Here is a 23,542-nt window from a genome sequence, read left to right as displayed (position 1 = left end):
GGGATGTGTGTGTGTAAGAGGTGTGGAACATAAGCTTCATCAGCTTCCTAGTGAATGTGTCTCTGGGCCCAGGTTATGAGCTGGGCTGCTCGGAGTCTGCACTGAGCATGCGTGGTTCAGGGCCCAGCCAGCAGTTATTTGGCTTTCCTGGAAGCAGAAATCCCCAACCTTTTAAGTTTCTGGTAACTAAGATAAATTACACACAGCCTTAGTACGAATCACAAGGTTGATAGCCTGAAGAAAAAGAAGACAACAAAACGAGCCATCTACAGCCTTAGTTTTCTCCCATCCCCTGTATTAATACTGGTTGGTGATGTCTTTGTTTGCAGCATGCCAGCCTGGTTATTACGGGCCCGACTGTAAGCTTAGGTGCAGGTGCACCAATGGGGAACCGTGCGATCGGTTCCAAGGATGCCTGTGCTCTCCAGGACGGCAAGGGCTCCAATGTGAGAAAGAAGGTAAAGCAAGGTAACACTGTAGTCAGGGCTGTGCAAACGCCAACACTTGTGATCATCTTGTTCCCCTTATTCATCTCCCACTTACAGGCTTGCCATTCAGTGGGATTTATGTCTCGTGTATCAAAATTGAGGGTAATATGGTCAGTCAGCAATATCGTGGGATTGTTTGCTGAATGGAAGAAGAAATAATATGCTTTTATTTGTACTAATTCTATTAAAAAGCAAGAGCGGAACTGAAGAGTAAGGTCTGGGGAGATCTGGTCATGATGATCATTTCCATATTGAGAGTGAACCTCCCAGGTCCTCTGAAGGACACAGCATCGTGGTGAAGAGCGTGGGGTTTGGATTCAACCAATCTCGAGCTTGAATCTGGGCTCTGAACCTCACTCAGTCTCTTCATCTATAAATGGAGACAACCATAGCACCCACCTCACAAGTTTATTATGTGTTCATAAAATAATAAAATATTTACAAAGGTTTTTGCCCAGTGCATGAGTTGCTAAATGCTAGCTATTTTTATTATTACTGTTACTGCCGTGTTAAAGCGTGATTTCACAGTGCCATTTTCTTCATGCAGGTATGCCACTGATGACCCCAAAAATAGTGGATTTGCCAGGTCACATAGAAGTAAACAGTGGTAAATTTAACCCCATCTGCAAAGCCTCTGGCTGGCCGCTACCTGCTAACGAAGAAATGACACTGGTGAAGCCGGATGGGACAGTGCTGCATGTAAGAGCCATGCTTAATCTGACCTCCTGACACTGCTGGATGCTTTCAGTATAGTAACCACCCCACTAAAGGCTAGATTCCATGCAGGGCTTACATCCTTCTGGGTCAGGCTATGGTTAACTTTTACAAAATGCTAGGCTGTCATTAGCTTTGACAAAACGCCATGTTCCTGGGAGGCAGAGCAGCCTGTATGGGAATATGCGTTTACCTATCGAGCTGAGTGTCCAGGATGGCACTCATCCTGTTACTGAGGGCCCCTTCCTCAGTTGAACCCAACCAGATTTGTGCCACTCAGTAAGACTATTGAGGTAGCCTGGAGTCACACAAACAAATTTATGTTGCCAGCAGCTAGCAAAAGGAGATAGTAAGGGATAGAACCTTCAGAGAGACTGTCTCACCAATTTGCCTACGAGCCAAATATTTAAGGGTTTCAACAAGGTGGCGGGGGTTGGGAGGGGAGAAGGGGTTTTGATGTTTATTTGTGAGGTTCTGGGGGGAAGGGCGGAGATTTCTGAGAAGGGGTTGGGTTAGGCAAATACAGGTGCACACGCAAGATTTCTTCAAGATGGAAATCTTTTGGTTCCCCTTGACATAACTCATTATGGGATGTGACGCAGGCGCATTGGTTCCCTTTGTCACATTGACCCCTTCAGCGGGCACAGGAAGGACAAACAGTGGTTGCTTTTACTACTCTGCTCCTGTGGAGTCCTTCAAGAACTACATTAATGGTTTGTTTGCAACATTTCAGTTCGTACCACCCCTCAGATGGAACATTTTGCCCCACAGGGCCTGTGTGTTCTGTTCTACTCTCCAGGAGGTGGGTCAGGTTGTTTATTCCACTCTGTGTCCTGCTTGCCTCCCCCGTCTCCCGCTTATGGGCGGGGGGTGGGGAGGGGGGAGGGGAGCCAACCAGTCCTGCTCCAGCCTAGTCCCACCTCAGTCCTGCAGAACTGTGTGTGGTGAGGAGTACACGGATCTGCCCCCACAATATCCCCACATCTCTAACTCCCCATATCAGGATAAATGAGGTGGTTCAATGGCCAGGCAGGGAGGGGTGTCGCAACTTAAAACCCAAAACTCAGTAGGAGATCACTGCTGCCAGAACATGGAGAGATGAATGTTCTATTCCTGCATTGCTCTTATTAGCGATTAGGGGAATATAAAAGGAGGCAGTTCAGGATAATTGACTCTAGATAGACAGGTTTTGAAGCTGCTCCCCAAGTTTCCAATTCAGAAACCAGGATATACAGAATCCCTTAGGTGTGAATGCATTCCTTGGGTTCCCCCACATCTTCACTTTGTCCTCCTTGCTGGTGTCTACCATTAAAAAAACCACTAAAAAAAAAAGTGTCTACCATTAGTAAGGCCTAAATTATGACAGCTCTCTATTCCTGGAAAAGGATTAAGCTCCCGTTTCAAGAGGTTTCCCTTTTCTCCCTCAACAATCTCAAATGCTATAGAGACAAGACCCACCCCAAATGTCTATCGCAAGTGATTCTCAGCACAATGAAGTATGTTCTTATCTAAAAATTTTAAAATACTGTAGTTACCTTGCTTTTCTCACAAAGATGACTGAAAAGCAACTTGACCCAAAGACAGAACCAAGTGACTGCTAGGGGATGGAATATGTAGAATGTGCCAGTACTACTATTCAGCTCAAACAACCTGTAGATATAAGAAGCAAAATGACAGCTTCCACAATCTTGTTGGATGTTTCACGAGTTAATGGAAATAACAGCTGCCACCACCTAGTGAGGGCCGACCATACTCTCTATAACATCTCACTTTATGTTAACATCAAAAAAACCCATTGCCGATGAGTCGATCCTGACCTTTCAGTTAACAGCTGAGTGCTTAACCACTGCGCCACTGGGGTTCCTTCCACTTACCCTGCCTAGCCCTCTTTTGCAGAGTGGAAACCGGCTGGGTTAAGTAACTAGGGAATTGACAAAAAATGGCACAGCTGGAATGTGAATTCAGTAAGGTCCATTTGTTTTCAGAGCCCTGGCTTTTCCCATTACCCCACACTTTACAGCCCTTCAAACACTTAAGGAAGCCACTTTGTCCTTCTACCCAGCCATCTCTGTATTAGACTGGAAAGAAACAGGAGCAGTTTAAAAGGAAATAGACTCATTGCTTGTGAGTGTTTACCTCACACTCTCAAACACACAAACAGCAAGCTTCGAGAGGGCATTGATCCAACATAAACTTTCAGGGCTATTACAATAACTTTGGAAATAAGCCAATATTTATACTAGCATTGCACTTGGTTTCTTAATCTTGCCTGGAAAACTTGTCATTAAACAATGAGAGGGAGTCAGTATTATGGGCCTTGTGTTTATACCTCCCTAGAGCTTTTATTTTTTGTGTCTGACCTCTTCAGCCAAAAGACTTTAACCACACGGATCATCTCTCAGTGGCCACATTCACCATCCCCCGGATCCTGCCCCCTGACTCAGGAGTTTGGGTCTGCAGTGTGAACACAGTGGCTGGGATGGTAGAAGAGCCTTTCAACATTTCTGTTAAAGGTAAGCTCCATTTTCCAGAGGAAGAGCTCATATCCTTGATGTGCCACGTTTATGTGTCACTTGGAAAACGTGCTGCTTATAGAGGGAAGTGCAGTCTGATCCTTAAAACATCTTCTGGACATTTTCCAAGACACTAAACCTTTTAAAAATAATAATAATACTCATGAAAATGGAATTGACAGATTAAGAGTCTGACCTTGGGAGTCACACATTCCTGGGTTCAATTTTGTCTATAATTAGTAACCTGGTATGTAGCCTTGGGCAAGTAATTGAACTTCTCTGAGCCTTTCTTCATGGGAGAAAGATATGGCAGTGTGCTTCCATAAAGATTACAGCCTTGGAAACCATATGGGGCAGTTCTACTCTGTTCTATAGGATCACTATGAGTCAAAATCAACTCTATGGCAATGGTTTTTTTGAGCTTTTTTTAATCTATAAATGAAGTTTACATTATCTACTTCTTAGAATTATTGTACAAGTCCCTGGTTGGTGCAAAAGGTTAAAGTGCTTGACAGCTGACCAAAAGGTTAGCAGTTTGGGTTCACCCAGAGGTGTCTTGGATGAAAGATCTGGTGATCTACTTCTGAAAAATCAGCCACTGAAAATTCTATAGAGCACAGTTCTACTCTGACACACATGGGTCACCATGAGTCAAGGTCAACTTGACAGCAATTGGTATAACTCATAGAGTTATTGTAAAGGTAAAATGAGGTGTTAAAAATGTAAAACACTTGAAACTGTGTCTGGCACAATGCCTCTGGTAGTAATTATATCTCATTAAACATTTAGTTTCACCATTGTTGTGGCTTCCCATTCACTGATGTTGGAATAATTTGAGGCATTTTTATTTTGAAGACTACCTACTTAATATGAAGCCCATGCTAAGCTATATAATTAACATGACTGATCTTTCATGTTCAGCCTCGTGGATATCTTTCCTGCTATGAATTAATCTTTCAAAAATTCAAATTTATCTAGGTGGGTGTGTGTTTATTTGTGGCTTGAGGGGAAGAAATAAAATGGGGGTAAATCCAAGTTTACTTGCCTCGTGTACATAGATAAAACAAGGAATTTTAAATCTGGAAGTTACTTGTGAACCCATTTAGACAAATACAACTAATAGCTCTCTGGTGTATATTCTGGGAAAGCTAAGTCTATCACAGACTTTATCTTCTTTAATCATTATGAGAACCTTGTGCAACAGATATTGCTATTCCCGTTTTACTAGTGAGGAAACAGGTTCAGAGGGTTTAGTTAACTTGTCTAAAGGTAGTACAGCTGGTAAATGACAAATGTTAGTTTTGAAGCTGTGTCTCCTGACTCCAGAGCCTAGACATCTCTGCTAGACCATTCTGCTTTCTGATTCTCTAGTGTTAAAGATGAGGAAGAAGACAGCCAAAGTTGATTTATATTTGGCCAGCTTCATTACTTAATTAGGAATCTTTTGGGAGATCCCAGAATTTTTTTTTTTTTTAATACAAATTCAATGGATGTAAATACTCAGGACATTTTTTTTTAAAGTCCAGTTGCAACAGTAGCATCAATACAACCTCATAGATTTGGATTCTCTGCCATGAGAATCTATGTAAACCTCCTCAGAATCCTTAATATGTTTTGGATTGCTGGAAAAAAACCCAAATATCACTTATTCAGTAGAATATTCACATGATTAAAATTATTGCTTACATCTTCCATGTCCTTGGAAGAAGGGAAATGATATATAGACAAAACAAGTTATCTTATTTTTAAGCTTCTTGGAATGTTTGCTGCCCATAGAAAGTAAGCAATAAATAGAAAACATGCCATGTTGCTAACATACAGGAGAGTCATTGGTTCTAAATTTTATTTTTTTAATGAAAGACACAGCACACTGTATCAATGGACAGAAGCCTCTCCAGTCCCAAGTCTGCATATTCACTGATGCTTCTTCATTGTCATAATCCGTAAATTGGAAATAGCCATAAGGAAATTAATCAGCATCTTTAATTATAGTATTTTTTTTTTAAATAGATACTATTCACTGGGCTTTACTACCAGAGTACAAACTCTACAGCCAATTTGAAAACCTGGCAATACGTACCCGATGACCTGGCACTTCCACTCCTAGGCATATATCCAAAAGAAAAGAGTGCATATATTCAAAGATAATGCACTCAAGAGTGAAAAATGGAGGGCTCTGCACTGTATAGCACACAGTCATGGAGAGGAAAAAAAACAACTATGCATTTCTGAGAAGGTCATGCTAATGAAACTACAGAGCTCGCTGGAAATTCAGCAGAAGAACATCTAGTCAGCACCTGGTAGGTGCTGATCAGCAAAACCTACATGGTCCTTTTCCTAATGGAGTACACAGTCTACTGTAGTGTTTGCCATCTTTTTTTTTTTTTTTTAATTATTATCATCTCCCTAAGGAGCCATTTTAGAAATTTCATTAAAAAACTTCTCCCATCACCATGAAATTTTAATGTCACATATATATACTATATAACTGTTTATGTACCGTGGCCCTTCAGAAGGTCACGAACCATTGTAATATCTAAGATTTTTTCCCCCGAACAACTAATTTTTGCTCCCTTGACGGTGATAACACCTCCATTGAGAATGCACGGTCTAGTGGGAAGCCCAGGGTTAAATAATCACATAAACTTACAAAGAATAATAAACTCTGAACAGTACCATGAAGGAAAAAAGGAAAAGTATAGGTTCTGTGAAAGTGTATGAAAGACAACCCTAACTGAACTCCAGGATAAGCCCCCGTGAAGAAGTCATACCGGAGCTGAGAGTTGAAGGATGAGTAAGAGTTAACTGGGAGAATAGTAGTAGGTGGAGCATTCTTTGCAGGGGAACATCTGCAGAGACCCTAAAACAGGACTGAGCTTGGTGTTTTGGGTGAACTGAAAGGAGGCCAGTGGGGTGAGAGGGTACTGAATGAGAGGAAGAGGAGGCTGGAGAGTAGGCAAGGGCCAAATTGTGCAAGGCCGGCAGGTCATGGTAAGAATTTTAGATTCTGTCCTAAGTGTAATGAGAATCCATTAAAGGATCTTGAGCAGAGGAGTGCTCATATTTTAAGAAAGCACATTATGGATAATAGATTGGAGGGGCGACAGCAAAGCAGGGGAGATCAGAAAGGAGGTGATTGTATTGATTCTGAACAGAGAGCTCTAAGCGGATTTTGTTAAAAATGTAAAGGCACTCTCTGATCCCCTTTGCCCACCAAGAACAATAAACCCTTAAAGTCTAAGGACTAACTTGATTGCTGAAATTTTATTTAGTTCTTCCAAAGCCCCTGAATGCCCCAAACGTGATCGACACTGGACATAACTTTGCTGTCATCAACATCAGCTCTGAGCCTTTCTTTGGGGATGGACCAATCAAGTCCAAGAAGCTTCTTTACAAACCTGTTAATCATTACGAGGCTTGGCGGCATATTCCAGGTAAGGTTTGGACAGGAGAGGCCCAACTGGGAACATTGCACCAGGAAAAAAATTTCCCAGATATAGAAATCCTCTTCTCCCTGCTTGACCCTCTACCCAAGGTGGCAGCTGTACCAGAGGATTCTATTCAGGAGTGGAGAGCGTGCAGGGACCCCTCTGAGTTCTAGGGCTAACTTTCTGAAAGTCATCGTGTACTAGGGACACACACCAGCTTGCGTCAGAGTATTATATTGATATCAATATACATCATATTTCCTTCCCAGGCTTCTCTGGATCTCCAATCCTGGTTTTAGTTTATCTTCCTTGATCATAGTGAAAAATACATGTTTACACTATGAATATGGAAACAGGAAAGTCCAGAGCCTGCCGGAAAGGCAGAGACGTGTAATCTCCCTAAATCCTAGGGGTGATTGCTCCTGCTCTGTCAGCTTGTTTATTTTTTCTCTCCTTCCCTGCCCTACTCTGTCCTGCAAGCTTCTAAGACCCAGAGATTGTTAGAGGAATTTGGACCTGAGAAGGTTAAGCCGCGGCAGAGTGAACTGAGGCGGGGGAAAGAGTGTGAGGAAAAGAGGGTTACACGGCTCTCTTCCAACTTCCTCAAGAAAAAATATAAACAAAATTTGACAAAACGTCAAAATTTCATTAAAACAGTTAAATATATTTTTAAATGCTAATTACGGTTGTATTTATTTCATGATGTTTATTACTTGGTTATGCTTTCTTAATTGTGATATCTTGTAGACAGACCTGCCACAGCCTGCTTATAAGTTATGTGTATCCCTCTGCTAATAGTCTAAGGCAAAGTCCCGCTAAGCTTATAATTTCCTTAAAAAGGGCTCGCTACCCACCGTCTGTAGATAACTGAGGAAGTTACAAAAAAAGGAGAGGAAAGGGAGGGTTCTTGGCTTAATAATTCCAGCTGAGCTGGCTACCTTGAATAAAGTCATCATATTATTACTGAGCTCTTCAAAATCTGTTGTAGACCCAGCCAAAAGTCAGAATCCCTGGGAACGAAGGCTGATTTGATGGACTGTTGCTGCCAACATCAATGGCTAGGTCTTATTAAAAACCAGATTTGTTTTTTTTCCCGTAATTGTCTCTTTGTACAAGTGGACATCCACAAAGTGGTCTTCCAAGAACTCTTACACAAAGCTCAATTATTTTTTTACTGACTGGGAATTTATCACAGGATAAGGCAAAAAGTTACCTTTGCAACATCCATGGAGCAATAGAGACTGAGTAAAGTAGTTAACGGAAAAATGAGTTGCATGTATAATTTCCTTAGGGGACTATGTTCAAATACTTTAAAATCTTGCATTTGTGACCATTACAAATCAGTGATCCAGTCATTATAAGCAAACCCTCTTAGAGTCTCTTCTTTTGATAGCTTGATTGCTGTAAGTATATGTACTTGAAATCACTAAAAATTAATTTATTTTATATTTTTCTAATGGAGGCTTTTTTCCCCTAAATCTGATTGATACTCCATATAGTTGAGAATTTGTGAAGTTTTACTTTACAAATGAAAAGACAAAAGAAACAGAGCAGAAAATGTGTAAGTGGCACAGAAATACATGTGATAATATATACATTATAACCTGGACATGTCCTTTAGAAAGTCTTATTTTCCTTGTATTGGGAATGGTGACGCCCTTCAGGGGAATTGCCTGTTTCCCTAAGGCATTGCATTCTTAAAAACCTAACATTAGTTCACATCACAATAACAACAATCTGAGTTTAAAGAACGTCAAAGAATGCCAACTTAAGTTTCCTGGACTTTCCCTCTTCTCAGTGACAAGTGAGATTGTTACACTGAATGCTTTGGAACCTCGAACAGAATATGAGCTCTGCGTGCAGCTGATCCGGCGCGGAGAGGGCGGAGAAGGGCATCCTGGACCCGTGAGACGGTTCACAACAGCTTCCATCAGTGAGTTGAAGCCAACAGGCATCCATCCATGATTTGGGTGGGAGGGGAAGGAAGGGGAAAGAGGAAGGAAGACCAGGAAGGGTGGTGGTGGGTAAGTGGGTGGGTGGGGATGGAGGTGGAAGGAGTTTGCTTTCGAATGGGTGGGGAAGGTGACAGGAAGGCTAGCAAGTTGAGCCAAACTGTCCCTTTATTTGGGCTGGACTCTTGGCCTACCTCCCTGAGGGAAGGGGTTTGCAGAAGTCCGAGGGGACAGAGAAGGAAGCAGATGAGCCTTCAGGAGGGCAGGGACATCCCTTAGGAGTTGGGATTTACTCAGTAGCAACTGTGCTGAGCCTTGGCTTCTACATCGTACCACCAGCTTCCTGTTTCCCTCTTAAAGGCCCAGGCCAGGCTCTGGCCACATACGCACTTCAGTGTATTTATTTTTTAAAATAACTTTTAATTTTTCAAAGTAATTCATGTATGTAGTTAAAACAGCCAATGAGGCTTTTATCTAAAGAACAACCGTCCCCTGCTCTATTGCTCTACCCCTCAATCCTGCTTCCTAGTGGTGACTACTTTGAATTCTTTGGCTATTTCATGGAACATTTATCTCCATGTTTCAAAACCAGTGGTTCTCAAACTTTAGCATTCGTAAGAATCACGCAGAAGACTTGCTCAAATGTAGGTCGCCGGGCCCCACCCCCAGAGTTTCTGATTCAGTCGGCCCAAGGTAGGGATGGGGCTGACGGATCTGCATTTCTAATAAGTTCGCAAGTGACACTAATGCTGGTGGTTCTGAGTCCACACCTTCTAAATGACGTGTAGCAATATTTATTGATTTATCAATGTTAGTCACTCTCTATTGACATTCTATTATATTAATTGAAGAGCCCTTGAATTGTGAAGCCTGCTTCAAGCTACCCTGGGCTCCAGCTTTCTGCTACCCAGGTATCCTCCTCTGAAACACTGGAGTGACCCCTTTAAGTCTCTTTCCTGGTTCTTTGACTTGTCCACTGTGTATAATCATTCTGTCACCATGTCCTGGTCAGTGCTTTACAGTTGCAGGTTCACATATGTTTAATTCACATTACCTTGAAGGGTATGAATTATCATCTTCCCCATTTTATGAACTGAAAGGTAGACTCTCACAGTGGCTAGTAACATGCCCATGGTGGTGCATCTTATGCATGTCAAATCCAGAAATTTTGAAACTAGATCTTCAGACTCCATATCTTTTTGTTTCTTTAATTCTTATATTTTTACCAAGAAGTCCAGAGGTGCCATTTTCTTTCCCAGTTGATAGACTTTCCATTTTCTAGTCCATTTACTAAAGGCAACAGGATACAGAATGATTTAGTGAGAAAACTAGGAAGAGCATCTAGCTTTCCTGAAGAAATTATACACCCCTAACAGAGACCCCTTTCCACACCAGCCAGCTTGTTTCATTTGACCAGCAGAATGGGACTCAGAGCACTTGTGGAAGCATTGCACGAGAAATGGCTTCCCTGGAACCCATTGGGTTGTGAATACAAAAATAAAATCAGGAAAAATAGAGAAGGCTTGACCACTATATGTAAGTTAGAGAATAAAGGGACCTCTGCAGCTATAATAAAAGGGGCCCCTGTATGTCATTGGGTTGATGGAAGTTAATTCTCTCTCAGGTCATTGTTGATGGATCAAAAGGGGAAGGTCATAATCTGACTCAGATGGAAAGTATTTATGGAAGAAAACATAAAACACTTCACAGTCCCACACTGTACTGTCTCCAGCCCTCAGAATATCTTCCAACAAGGATCCATTTAGAGGTCTCTTGGAATATATCAAAGTAGTTCTCAGGGATGGGCAGGAAGGGAATTCTTGAAGGTTCTTCTTTTTCCATCATTAGAATTTTGCTGTTCGTTTTTTAATTCATCCAACAGTTATACTATTTGTAAGTGTGTTGATTGAGGTGGTGGAGGCCAGGAGGGGAGAGAAGGGAGCATGTTATGAACACATTGCAGAAAGAAGGTGGACGGGGAAAAGCAAAGAGTACATCATATTCCCAAAGGGGAATGACCATTTATTGAATTATACCTCTGTATCAGGCACAGACTTAGGAGGTTTGCACGTATTCTCCCAAACATCAACCCTGCATTCTGCTTTGTCTTTGTAAGCTTGCCGAACCACTCTGGGTTGCTTATTTTAGAATTTAAGCTTTAATGATTAGCAAAAGGAGTTGACATCACCTCTCACAATTTGCTAAGGTTTTAGGGAAAGGACTAGTAGGACTTTTAGCATAATGCCAAGCAAATTGCCTTACCTGATTGCCGTTTCCCACCAGTCTAACAGCAATCAGAACTGGCCGGTGGGAGTTACTCTCCAGGTGGATGGAAACAGACCATTTCTCCCACCAGAAAGCATTCCCCTCTCCCTCAAGAGGTAGAGCAGTGTTTCTCAACCCTTTTTTCATTACTGCTTTCCTAAGGAGCTTTTAAAGACATTTTTGTTCTGTTACTTCATCCATGAAATTTTAATAACACAGATATACTATATGTCTGTTTAAGTATTGTGGACCTTTGTGAACCATTATAATATCTAAATTTTCACCCCCTAAGAACCAATTAGGAGCCCTGGTGGTGCAGTGTTTAAAGTGCTTGGCTGCTAACTGAAAGGTTCAAACCCACCAGCTGCTCTGAGGGAGAAAGATATGGCAGTCTGCTTCCATAAAGATTTACAGCTTTGGAAACCCTATCAGGCAGTTCTACTCTGTACTGTAGAGTCGCTATGAGTCAGAATTGACTCATCTGCAATGGGTTTTTGGTGGTTTTTTAAGAACCACTGAGAATGCATGAGTTAGAGGATCCCTAACCTGTGTTTTGAATGGACTTTGTATCTGGAATTTAAAAATCAATTTACTATTACTAATTGAAGAAAACCACACAGAGTTCTCCTGTGCCCCTGATACCAAATAGGACACTTTAGGAAGGGAGGGAGGGAGGAAAGAAACTAACGTTAATAGAGCCCCTAACATCTTGATATATCTATTATTTCCTATCTTTTATCTCATTTACTCCTCCTAAATCTAGAAGATGGGTATTTTTGTTTCCATCTTACAGATGAACTTGGAGAGGTTATAAATTTGCCCAAGGTCACAAAACTAAAGTCGCATGTTCCTATCTCTTTGACTTCAAATCCCATATTCTTTCCACTCAACCATCTCCCTGGTAACCCAGGTTCTTGTGGGTTGTTATGACTAGCCAGCATGTGGTAACCCAGGTTCTTGTGGGTTGTTATGACCAGCCAGCATGTGGTCATAGCCATGACCTTGATGAGATCAGAGCAAGCCTAGGCCGGGTCCTGCCACTACCACCGTTATGATGTTTGAAGTGCTCCTTGCTAAGAAGTAACCTCAGAATTGCTATAAAGTGTATTGCTCAAAATGGTAACGGAAACACTGAACACTCCACCCATAATTACACAAACTTGGCAAATTATTTTCAAGTTTACCTGTTTTCACTTTTATCAGTTGCCTTCCTATCCCTATCCAATTGTAGACATGACTTTTACCAAGTTACAATGAGAGCTTTCTCTCATGTATTATAAATATTTTTCTTTTCTTCCATAATCTTCCTAATTTATTTTAATCCATTGGATATCTATATTGTAATTTACTAGAACATTCCCTGTTGCTGAGCATTTAGGTTTCCTCTAACTTTGTGCTATTATAGTTAACATTGTAACAAACGTCTTCATCCACATAGTTTTTTCTCTTCCTTTGGATTATTTCCTTAGGATAAATCCCTCATGGTCAGATTACAAGGCCAAAGTATATGGGCATTTCTAGGGCTCTTGAAAAATATCCCCAAATTGATCTCCAAAGGAACTGCACACCTGTATTACAGTCGCCCAAATTACGTATTAAAATTATTTTAAAGGTTTACTATTTTGGTAGAATAAAAGATATTATATGACTGTTAGCTTGTGTTTCTTTGCTAGTATGTGAAGGGGTACTTTATTCTAGAAGCCAAGGTTATTATTTAAAGCTGTCCTTTGGGGATGTCTTTACCTCCTTCCTATGTAAAAATAATGATCTTCTTGGTTTCTCCTAGGTCTCCCTCCTCCGAGAGGTCTCAGTCTCCTACCAAAAAGTCAGACCACTCTAAATTTGACCTGGCAACCAATATTCCCAAGCTCAGAAGATGACTTTTATGTTGAAGTTGAGAGGAGGTCTGTGCAAATGAAAAGTGACCAGCAAAATATTAAAGTGCCTGGCAACTTGACTTCGGTACTGCTTAACAATTTACACCCTAGGGAGCAGTATGTGGTCCGAGCCAGAGTCAACACCAAGGCCCAAGGGGAATGGAGTGAAGATCTCACTGCCTGGACCCTTAGTGACAGTAAGTAACTCACTCTGCCCCAGCCTTTCCTGAACAGCATCCAAATCTCATTTAATAACCTTGGTGGTACAAATATTTAAGAACTCGGCTACTAACCAAAAGGTTGGCAGTTCAAATCTGCTGAGGGATCCTTGAAAGAAACACCTGATGACCTACTTCCAAAAGGTCACGGCCATTGACAATCCTTTGGAGCAGTTCTGTTCTGAAATACACGGGGTTGCCATGAATCTGAACCCACTCAACGACAATTTTTATTTTTTTTAATGTATAAGAAAGTTTGTGAATTTGTATTTGCAATAATTTAGGCAAGACTATGCTAAAATTTACCTTTCACTGGCATGGAGTTACTTTTTAAATAAATTAATAAATAAGATTTTCTAAAAAAAAAAAAATTTTTTTTTTTTTTCCCTAGGGCTTGTTTAATTGATCATAGAGCACTTTTTAGGGTTGCTGTGTATATGCAAACAGGAGCTGATTACTTACAGATGGGTCTTTCCTAATCTTAAAAGGCAAATAGCTTTGCTTGAAAACTTTTCATAACAGACAATTATTGAAGTTTTATAAATCCGAGAGTAATAAAGCCATTTTTTTTTCCCAAAATATTCTACAGTTAAAGTTTTTCTCTATTTCAGATTGGTCATTTAAAATTAGCTGGAACTTCTAGGGTTTCCTTGTAGTATTGAAAGCTTTTTGATCATTGAACAGAGAGTCTATCTGGATTCACTGCATTAGAACTGTGAGAGCCTATGGAAAGACAGACATTTCTTGGCCACACCAGTTACCACTTAAGTTGGGATCTTTTGGCCCCTTGCCACCTCTCCAAGTCTTGAGGCTTTCTTTTGCTTTGGGTTCTCTACTTCCTCCATTACAGCTAGCAGTCTGCAGTGTGGATGGGTTGGGTTCTGTGTCCTCCAGCCACTCTTTTCTTTCATCAGCCACTCATGGAAGTCTGAACTGTTTTGTCAGTGTTTAGAGATACTTCATTAGATTAAAAAATATATATATATATTTTTTCTGAATTGTAAAGGCAACAGAAGAATGCAGAGAATACACCATAAACACCCACCTTCCTACCACCCAGTATTAACAACTGTGAATATTTTGTCGTATTTGCTTTCAGACTTTTTGTTGATTTGTGGAATAGCACAATGCAAATATATCAAAATCCCCTTTCACCTTCACCCTTACCCCAGTTCCATTTCCCTTTCCCCAGAAACAAACCAAAATTATTAACTTTTATATTTTCCACTCAATTTTTTATAATTGAAGAACTATACTCTGTCCTGTAGTGTTGCCATGAGTCAGAATCGACTCGATGGCAATGGGTTTGGTTTTTGCTTTCATGTACAAAATACATATATATGTATCTATAAGTGTATATATGCATAATATCATTCTTCATCTTGCTTTTTTTGAATAAACATTCAGCTACTTCCATGTTAATTTTGTTTAGACCTGATGTACCCCTTTTAACTTCCGTATAATACTTTATCTTAAGAATATATCATTTTATATATCCATTCCCTTTAAGATGAACATTTAGGTTGTTTTCTTTTTTTTTTTTTTAATTTTTTTACTATCACAAACAAAAATGCAGTGACCATCCTTTATACATGTCTCTATGTGCATAGCTATGAGAACTTTTCTAGGAAACGTCCAGAATTGGAACCAAGGAGTCATTTCTCTCTGGAGTGACTATTCAATGTGCATTCTGTGTAGGACTGTATGAGAGTGTCATCCCTTTATCTATCTTTCTCTATGTGTCTTTTTCCTATATTTATGTTCCCTGATATTGTTAGGCACTTTATTTTTGCCAATCTAAAAGGTGAAACATGGTAATTCAATTTCAATTTTCATTTTTTTGATAACTAGCAAGGTTGAGTATCTTTTCTTATATTCTTTGGACATTTGGATTTCCTATTTTGTAATATACTTGTTGATATACTTTGCCCATTTGTTATTTGTTGTTGTTGTTTTTTATTGATTTGCAGAAGTTCTTTATATAATCTGGATATTAATATTGTTATATACATTGCAAATATATTCTGACTCCCTTTATTTTTGCCTTGTTTATGGTGACTTTTACCCCAAAGTTGTTTTATATTTTGATGTAATCAGACCTGTCAATATTTGCCTTCATGGTTTATGCTTTTTACATTTCATTTAAGGAATTCTACCTTATCCCAAGGTCATAAATATATTCTATTTTTTCTAATACTTTGAGTGTTTTTTGTTTTGCATGTTGAGAACTTTAACATACAGGGATGTTATTTTGGGGCGTGGTGCAAGATTGGATTTTAATCTTATTTATTCACATATGCCAAGCCAATGATCCCAATGCCAGGTATTGAATAAAATAGCCCCCTTAGTGATTTGTGATGCTTTTTGTATCATATGCCAAGTTCTCATATTTGTTTTGCCTCTGAGTACTTTGCTTTCATCCATTGACCCATGTGTTTGATTGTGTACCATTTCCAGCCTGCTTAAATTACTACAGAAATATAAAACATCTTGATAACTGAAGCGTGAATCAAAATTGTCTTAAGTATTCATCCACTTTTGTATATGAATTTTACCTTCATTAGAATTGAACACTATCAAAATCTAGTAATCAGTATTATATTTGTAGAACTAAATGAAAACTAGCTAGTAGTTACTGCTCCATAAATGCATTTAGGACAGAGACACACTGTATGACACAGTGGCTAAGACTGTGGACTATGAAGCCAGACTGCCAGAGATTAAATCCTGTTTCTGCTCTTTAATAGCAATCCTGTTTCTGCTACTTAATAGCTTTGTGACCTTGGGAAAGTCACTTAGCTTCTCTGGGCCTCAATACTCATGGCAGGATTATTATAAAGAAGAAATGAGTTGGTATATAGAAGGGTCTAGGATAATACCTGGCACACTGTAAGCACCATACAAATGTCTCCTTTCATAGTCTCATTGTTCTCCACAGCATCAAGAATAGAGTAATATAGGTTTGTGGAGTAACAGAATTTATGAAGCTTTTTTAATATAAGGATGGCAAAAATGTGACACATATGTTGCCACTTACCCCTTTTGCACCGTTTTGCCAAGTCTAACTGGTGTCCAGTAGCCACTACCAATTAACCAGAATTGCCCTTTGAGAAAATGTCTATTTGCCATCCATGGTTTATGAGTTGACATTAACCATCTCTCAAAAGCATAATAATCTAGTATCTTAAGTGAAACCTTGTCTTTTTTAAAATTTCTAGTTCTTCCTCCTCAACCAGAAAACATCAAGATTTCCAATATCACAGACTCCACGGCTATTATCTCTTGGGCAATATTGGATGGCTATTCTATTTCTTCTATTACCATCCGTTACAAGGTTCAGGGCAAGAATGAGGACCAGCACATTGATGTGAAGATCAAGAATACAACCATCACCCAGTACCAGCTCAAAGGCCTAGAACCTGAAACAGCTTATCAGGTGGACATTTTTGCAGAGAACAACATAGGGTCAAGCAACCCCACCTTTTCTCATGAACTGATGACCCTTGCAGAATCTCAAGGTTGGTGGGCATGTATTTACATAGGATTATTTTGGGATAGCATCAGAAAAACCCTACTCTCTTAAGATATTTACCCTATTTGCATACCATGTGACTTAATTCACTTGTCCTAGCAGGCTTCACTATCTCTCAATATGTCCTTACAAGGAAAATGCCCCTAGATGGAACACAGGGCATTTTTAGGGCAACTATTCTGAATAATACTGTAATGGTAGACACATGACATTATGCATTTGTCAAAACCCATAAGACTGGACAACACAAAAAGTGAACTTGTTGAACTTTTGTTAGTAATAAAGTACCAATATTCATCAGCTGTAACAAATGTACCACACAAATAAAAGAAAATGCGCTTAGAAAGAATACCCAATTGGTCCATTTTCTATCATTACACATTGGAATGAATTGGCCTATCAGCTTGTTCCCCAACCAACAACCTAAGAAGGAAGTTCTGAAGGAATATGAATTTGATTCTGTGGAAAAAGAAGTATGTGGAACTTGTTTGGCGGATGCAGGCTTGAGTGGGCACGTCAGAGGGAGGCGCCAAGAACCATACTCTACCAACCCTCAGAATGAACTCACCTTTCAGCTTCGATGATACCATGCTATCATAAATTTTCTTTTACTTCTCTGATCTAGGTTGTTATGTCTCCAGCTCCACCAATAATCCCCACTCCAGAGAGAGTACCTAAGCTCTTTGAGATCGATATCCCCTTAGAGTGCCAAGCACACTATGCCTTCTATTTGTGATTGATGAAACCTGGTAAATGTGATTGAGTGAAAAAGGTCCCCAGCTGTGGGCTCAGCTGCAGCACATGGAATGCCTTCCTTTTGTAGTCTGTGAGAATGGCGCCCCCTAGCTTTCTGCATTGTACAACATGCCCAGCAAAATATAGATAGAAGGATGATGGGGCACTGAAAGGGGGAGTTTTGCCGGTTTGTATTTTAGCTAGAGTTCATTTTTACAGAAAACCTAAGAGCACTAAAAACCTCTTGGTTTTCTCAAAGGATTACTAGGATTTAAGAAATAAAACAAGCTGTGCACTTAGTGCTGATTCTTTGCAACCTTTTTTTTTAATGTCCAAGAAATGATGCATCAGCCAGTTGCAGAGAGTAGTTTTTAGATCAAAGTCCTAATAAATGCTTAACTTTTATAATTACATTTGTATTGGTAAAATGTATACATGCCCTAAATCCAAGCTATATATAAAAATACAAACAGAAAAAAAAAGACAAAGCAAAACCATAAACTCTCAGCATTCCAGATGCCTCTCTATGCATGCATAAAGACAGAAGGAAAGGTAGATAATTATACAAGAATATTTTTATAAAGATGGGGTCATGCTCTACATGGTGTTTTTAATAAAGATATATTCAGCTTTATTTTATTTTAACTTAAATAAGAGAAAGAAGTGGGAGGATAGACCATAGTCTTTAATAGTTTATTTTGAAAAAAAAAAGTTTATTTTGACCCAGGCCCTAAATTTAGTGATTTTTGTCTTTTCCTTCCGTCTTTCCTCTCTCTTTCCCTCCATCTCTCCCTCCAATGTGTATTTTCCCAAAGTTATACATTTGATTAATTATCCTTAATATTATTCAGTAATGTTCCTCTGCTGGAGCCTCTCTACTTGGGAGTAAACTTGAGCAAATGGCAACTGATAATTAGCATGTTGGCGTTTACAAAGAGGTTTGCACATGTATTTCGTTAGACCTTATAACAATCCTCTGAGTCAGACTCATCTCCACTGAGGTTCAGAAAATAAACGAGTATCCCAAGGTCACATAGCAATAGTGGCAGGGCTAAGGCTGTCATGTCATTCATATTACGCTATGTCTTCAACAATGGTCTTGGCCTGTCTCTCCCTAAACTAATCCTACTGCTTTACGTCTGTTCTCCCGCACAGTCGGAACGAACCTTGGAGGTGGGAAGATGCTGCTTATAGCCATCCTTGGCTCAGCTGGAATGACCTGCCTGACGGTGCTGTTGACCTTTCTGATCATGTTGCAATTGAAGAGGGCAAATGTCCAAAGGAGAATGGCCCAAGCCTTCCAAAACGTGGTAGTGTCTCATCTTCTTACTAGTTAATAAGTACAAGTTCACACATATGCAGAACCTTCATTTGATGAGTGGACCAAAATTCGCTTGCAAAATAAATGTTTCCCTTAGGCAAGTCTCATTTTCTCTTTGGCTTTCATCATGAAATGGGAGATAAATAACATGACTATATAATCTTTTGTTCAAACTGGGACACTTTTGAAGGTCAGAAGGGTACTCTTAGTAATTATTCAGGAAATCAGGCCTGAAATAGGACTGTCCCAGACAAAATGAGATCTAGACCATCCTAGTGATAAGTCATCAAAGAAAATAATCTTGCAATAGAATGAATTAAACATTTTTGGCATAGAAATCTAGAAATGTAACTAGACCTTCAGTTTGATAGGTAATGATGTATTGTACTAGCCAAGTTTTCCACACGTTTTCCTATTTCTAGTTCCCATGTCCTATTTGATTATCTTCTTCAATCCTATCATCCCTCATGTATATACGAATTATACATACATGTTTATCCCCCATTCCTATGTACACCTTCAGTCTGCAGTCATTGTTCATGGCCCTTCACGCTGCCTCATTCTTTCATCTACGAATTTTAAACAGAAGCAAAGGTCTACAAAATCATACCTTACCAATAGACACCCTACCTGAGTCCTTTTTGTATACTACATCCTGAGTACTCCTCTAGTGTGTGGAACATTAATTCATACCCAACTTCAATTCTGTATGTAAAATATTGAGTGCAATTACACGTTTCAAATGAGGTATACCTTCATGTGCACATGAGTCCCCAGGTTCCTTTCAGGGGAGCTTCATTTTCTGACATCATGCCAGAGCTGGCTCAACTTGGGCTGCCATTGGAGAGGAAGGGCTGGCAAGTAGGTTGGAGCGCTGGAGCTTGTCATAGCATTGGTGCTTTGTCATGACTCTGTCAGCAACCGTTTGAACTCAGGAAAAAAGAAGATGCTGTGTTGGGCTTTGCTATAAGTACCAGTCATTCTGGGACCAGGGTGTGCTCCAGAGTGGGCTTGAAAGATTCTAAGCTTTAGTAGGAGGGAGAAAGAGAGAAGAGAAAGAAGAGAAGGAAGAGAAAGCCAATAATAGACTAGGGTGAAGCTAGGAAAGCTCTCACTTAGGCATTTCTCGCACCTGCCCCAGATTAAAAAAAAAAAAAAAAACCCAGATAGGACCTCCAAATTCTTTGCCAAACTAGAACTGAACACTGGCTCATTCCACAGCATAGTAGAGCATTCGAGTATGACTAACTCAAGGGTAGCAAAGACATAGCATGTTGTTGTTGTTAGGCACCGTCAAGTCAGTTCCATCTCGTAGCGATCCTATATACAACAGAATGAAACACTGCCTGGTCCTGAGCCATCCTCACAATTATTGTTATGCTTGAGCCCATTGTTGCAGCCACTGTGTCAATCCATCTCATTGAGGGTCTCCCTCTTTTTTGCTGACCCTCTACTTTACCAAGCATGAAGTCTCTTTCCAGGGACTGGTCCCTCCTGATAACACGTCCATAGTATGTGAGACGAAATCTTGCGATCGTTGCTTCCAAGGAGCATTCTGGTTGTACTTCTTCCAAGACAGATTTGTTCATTCTTCTGGCAGTCCATAGTTATTCAGTGTTCTTTGCCAACACCATAGTTTGGCATTAATTCTTCTTCTGTCTTCTTTACTCATTGTCCAGCTTTCACATGCATATGAAACGATTGAAAACACCATGGCTGTTGCAGACATTGCTAATCAATCATGGCATGTTTTCCCACTGAGACTTAGAATTGTGCCCATGCAGCTCAGTAGGTAGCCACCACCAGTTCATCAGAGGGCTTGTAAGATGAAACCTACTTGCCATCTCTACTCTAGAATTAGATACTATTTCTTCTTTCACCTGATGTGGATACAAACCAGGAACTATTATACACCTTGGAATTATGAAAAACCCTGACACAAAACCATGAAAAAATTATTCTTCCAGAGGGAAGAACCAGCTGTGCAGTTCAACTCAGGAACTCTGGCCCTGAACAGGAAGGCCAAAAACAACCCGGATCCTACAATTTATCCAGTCCTTGACTGGAATGACATCAAATTTCAAGATGTGATTGGGGAGGGGAATTTTGGCCAGGTTCTGAAGGCACGTATCAAGAAGGATGGGCTACGGATGGACGCTGCCATCAAGAGGATGAAAGGTCAGTGCTTGGCCATATCATGTCAGCATTGCACTAGGGTGGGGAGCAAACTTGACTTCCTGTTGAACCTTTCCTCTATGGCCTTACAGTCTTTAAACAAAAAAAATTGGCATGATGTCAGATAGAGCTCTTATGAGCAACTAAAGGTGGTGTTTCTTTGAGTCCAAGCCTGTGGTAAGGTCAGGATATAAACATGAAGACAGGGGCCTTGAAACACCACTGTCTTGACTCCACGGATGTGAGATTATAGATTCAGATTATAGTCAGACACTGCTAATTTACTGGGAGCATCATTGTTTCCCTTAATGTAGTAGTTCTCAAGATTGAGTGTGCATCACAATCCCCTGGAGCACTTGTTAGAAAACAGACTGCTGGGCTCCACTCCAGAATTTCTGATGCAGCAAATCTGGGGTAAGGCCTGAAAGTTTACATTTCTAGTAAGTTTCCGAGTGATACGGATGGCAGGACCCACTGCCTTCATAATGGGCATCTGTATCAAAATCTCCTGGGTATGATGAGTAGAAATGCATCCACTTGGGTTTTCCCCGGCCCAAGATCTATCTACTACATCAGAATTTCTGGGCGTGGCACATGAGAATGTATGTTCTGAAAGAGCTTTCCCAGTGACTCTTCTGTATACTCAAGTTTGAAAACCACTGATCTACGATGATAAGAACTAAGTCTTCGGCAGCTGTTTTCGTCTCAAGATAGCTTGGTACCTATCCACTTAAAAAGTTATGATAATAAATGTCTTCTAAGAAAGCAGAATTACCAGTTCACTGGCAACACTAGCCGCCATTTCTTCTGTGGGAAATAGCAGTTTATGCATGGAGTCAAAGCAACCATTTGTTCATGTGAGCATGCCAGGGCACCAGGTGCTGCTGGCTCAATTGCAAAGCTGCACTCTTGGTTTTACGGCATACAGGCTTGGAAAAGTATATGAGAGCAGGGATGCTATTAACTGATAGTATTGTGTAGCTCCATGTTAAGGGCTCTCTAAGCTCACCAATGAGTTTTCCTCTTATTTCACCTTCATATAGAGCCAAAGACGAGAATTAGTCCTAAATTCTATTAAATGATCTCTGCTTTCTTCATTGTAAGACCACATCAGAAAACAAACAATATCATCTATGTTTAGAGATAGTAATAAGTTCCCACCCCCTCAAAAAGAAAAAAAAAAAAAAAGATACCTTGCTTAGCAGCTAGAAAATCCCTTTTCTGTTTTAGTAACTTAGTCCCAGGAGTTCAGAGGATCAGTGAGGAGAGTGAGAAGAGAGAGGGTACAGAACCTGGTAAGATTGGGTTTTGACTGAGATCTGACCTGAGACTGATGAAGAGAGGTGACATTGCTTAATAGGGCACCAGGGCAGAAAATTCTGCAGGCAAGATGATCCATCCAAAGGAGGGTAGTTACTGAACTAAGGGGGCAACCTCCTTATAAAGAATTTCACTTTTAAGGTGTTCTCAAGGCATTAACCCTCAGGGCTAGAGAAAAAGTGAGACTCTCTTCCTACAAATAGGGTACTGGATTTGGATGCCTAGTAGTCAGTATTACTGGTACCATTAAGGCCGTAAGAGACATCCATTCCCATCATCTCCAAGCACATTCATGCAGCACATGGTGGCCAGCACCACACTACCACCACACACCCACCATGTTATTTTCTAAAAACAATAATAGCAAACTGTTACCAACTCAGAGTTGACCAGCCAGTTTGTATAGCAACCAAAGAGCCTCCTCTTTAGCCTGGTACCTGGTGGTTCTCTCTGGTGAAAGTGCTAATGGTGAGACAGGATGAAAAGAATAGAAATAAATGCAACTCAGTTTTCTGACCACCAAGCAACTTCTAGAAAAAAATGTCATTGGAGTTTAATTTGTTTAGCGAGTATTTTGTGAAAAAAGTAAATTAAAATCATTATATACAGCCAGAAGCATGCATTATTGGTGATGTTTCACTGCTCGCTTTGGTGCTATTTTGCAGCGTATTTATCTATGGATAGCTGATTTAGCTGAGGGAACTATAAAAGAATAAAAGTTGAGGCAGCCTCACCTCTATCAAGTCATTTTTTCTGAGTATACGAGAGCTTCAGCAAGATAACTTTAGAGCAGTGGTCCTCAACCAGGGGTAATATTGCCCCCAGGGGACATTTGGCAATGTCTGGAGACATTTTTGTTTAGGCTATTGGCATCTAGTGGGTAGAAGTCAAGGTTGCTGCTAAATATCCTACGATGCACAAAACAGCCCCCAAAATGTCCATAGTGTAAAGGTTGAGAAATCCTGCTATAGAGTAATCTCTTTAACTTGTGTACTATTTTCCAG

The 23,542-nt window shown here is 40.2% G+C and overlaps 1 protein-coding gene across 1 annotated transcript in view; it reads left to right on the top strand.

Moving 5' to 3' along the window:
* The window catches only part of TEK (TEK receptor tyrosine kinase), a gene marked incomplete at its 5' end in the record, with an annotated part of 44,457 nt that overhangs the window by 6,164 nt on the left and 14,751 nt on the right, over positions 1–23,542 (top strand). Inside the window, 9 exons of the mRNA XM_064290853.1 lie at positions 330–458; positions 1,036–1,187; positions 3,571–3,715; positions 6,988–7,149; positions 8,942–9,076; positions 13,147–13,434; positions 16,674–16,973; positions 18,878–19,032; positions 21,011–21,221. Of these exons, the coding sequence (XP_064146923.1) occupies positions 330–458; positions 1,036–1,187; positions 3,571–3,715; positions 6,988–7,149; positions 8,942–9,076; positions 13,147–13,434; positions 16,674–16,973; positions 18,878–19,032; positions 21,011–21,221 (1,677 nt within the window). The remainder of the gene's footprint in view (positions 1–329; positions 459–1,035; positions 1,188–3,570; positions 3,716–6,987; positions 7,150–8,941; positions 9,077–13,146; positions 13,435–16,673; positions 16,974–18,877; positions 19,033–21,010; positions 21,222–23,542) is intronic.

This window comes from Loxodonta africana, chromosome 9, assembly GCF_030014295.1.
Source record: "Loxodonta africana isolate mLoxAfr1 chromosome 9, mLoxAfr1.hap2, whole genome shotgun sequence".
Classification (NCBI taxonomy): Eukaryota; Metazoa; Chordata; class Mammalia; order Proboscidea; family Elephantidae; genus Loxodonta; species Loxodonta africana.
This window is presented reverse-complemented; position numbering and strand designations above follow the sequence as displayed.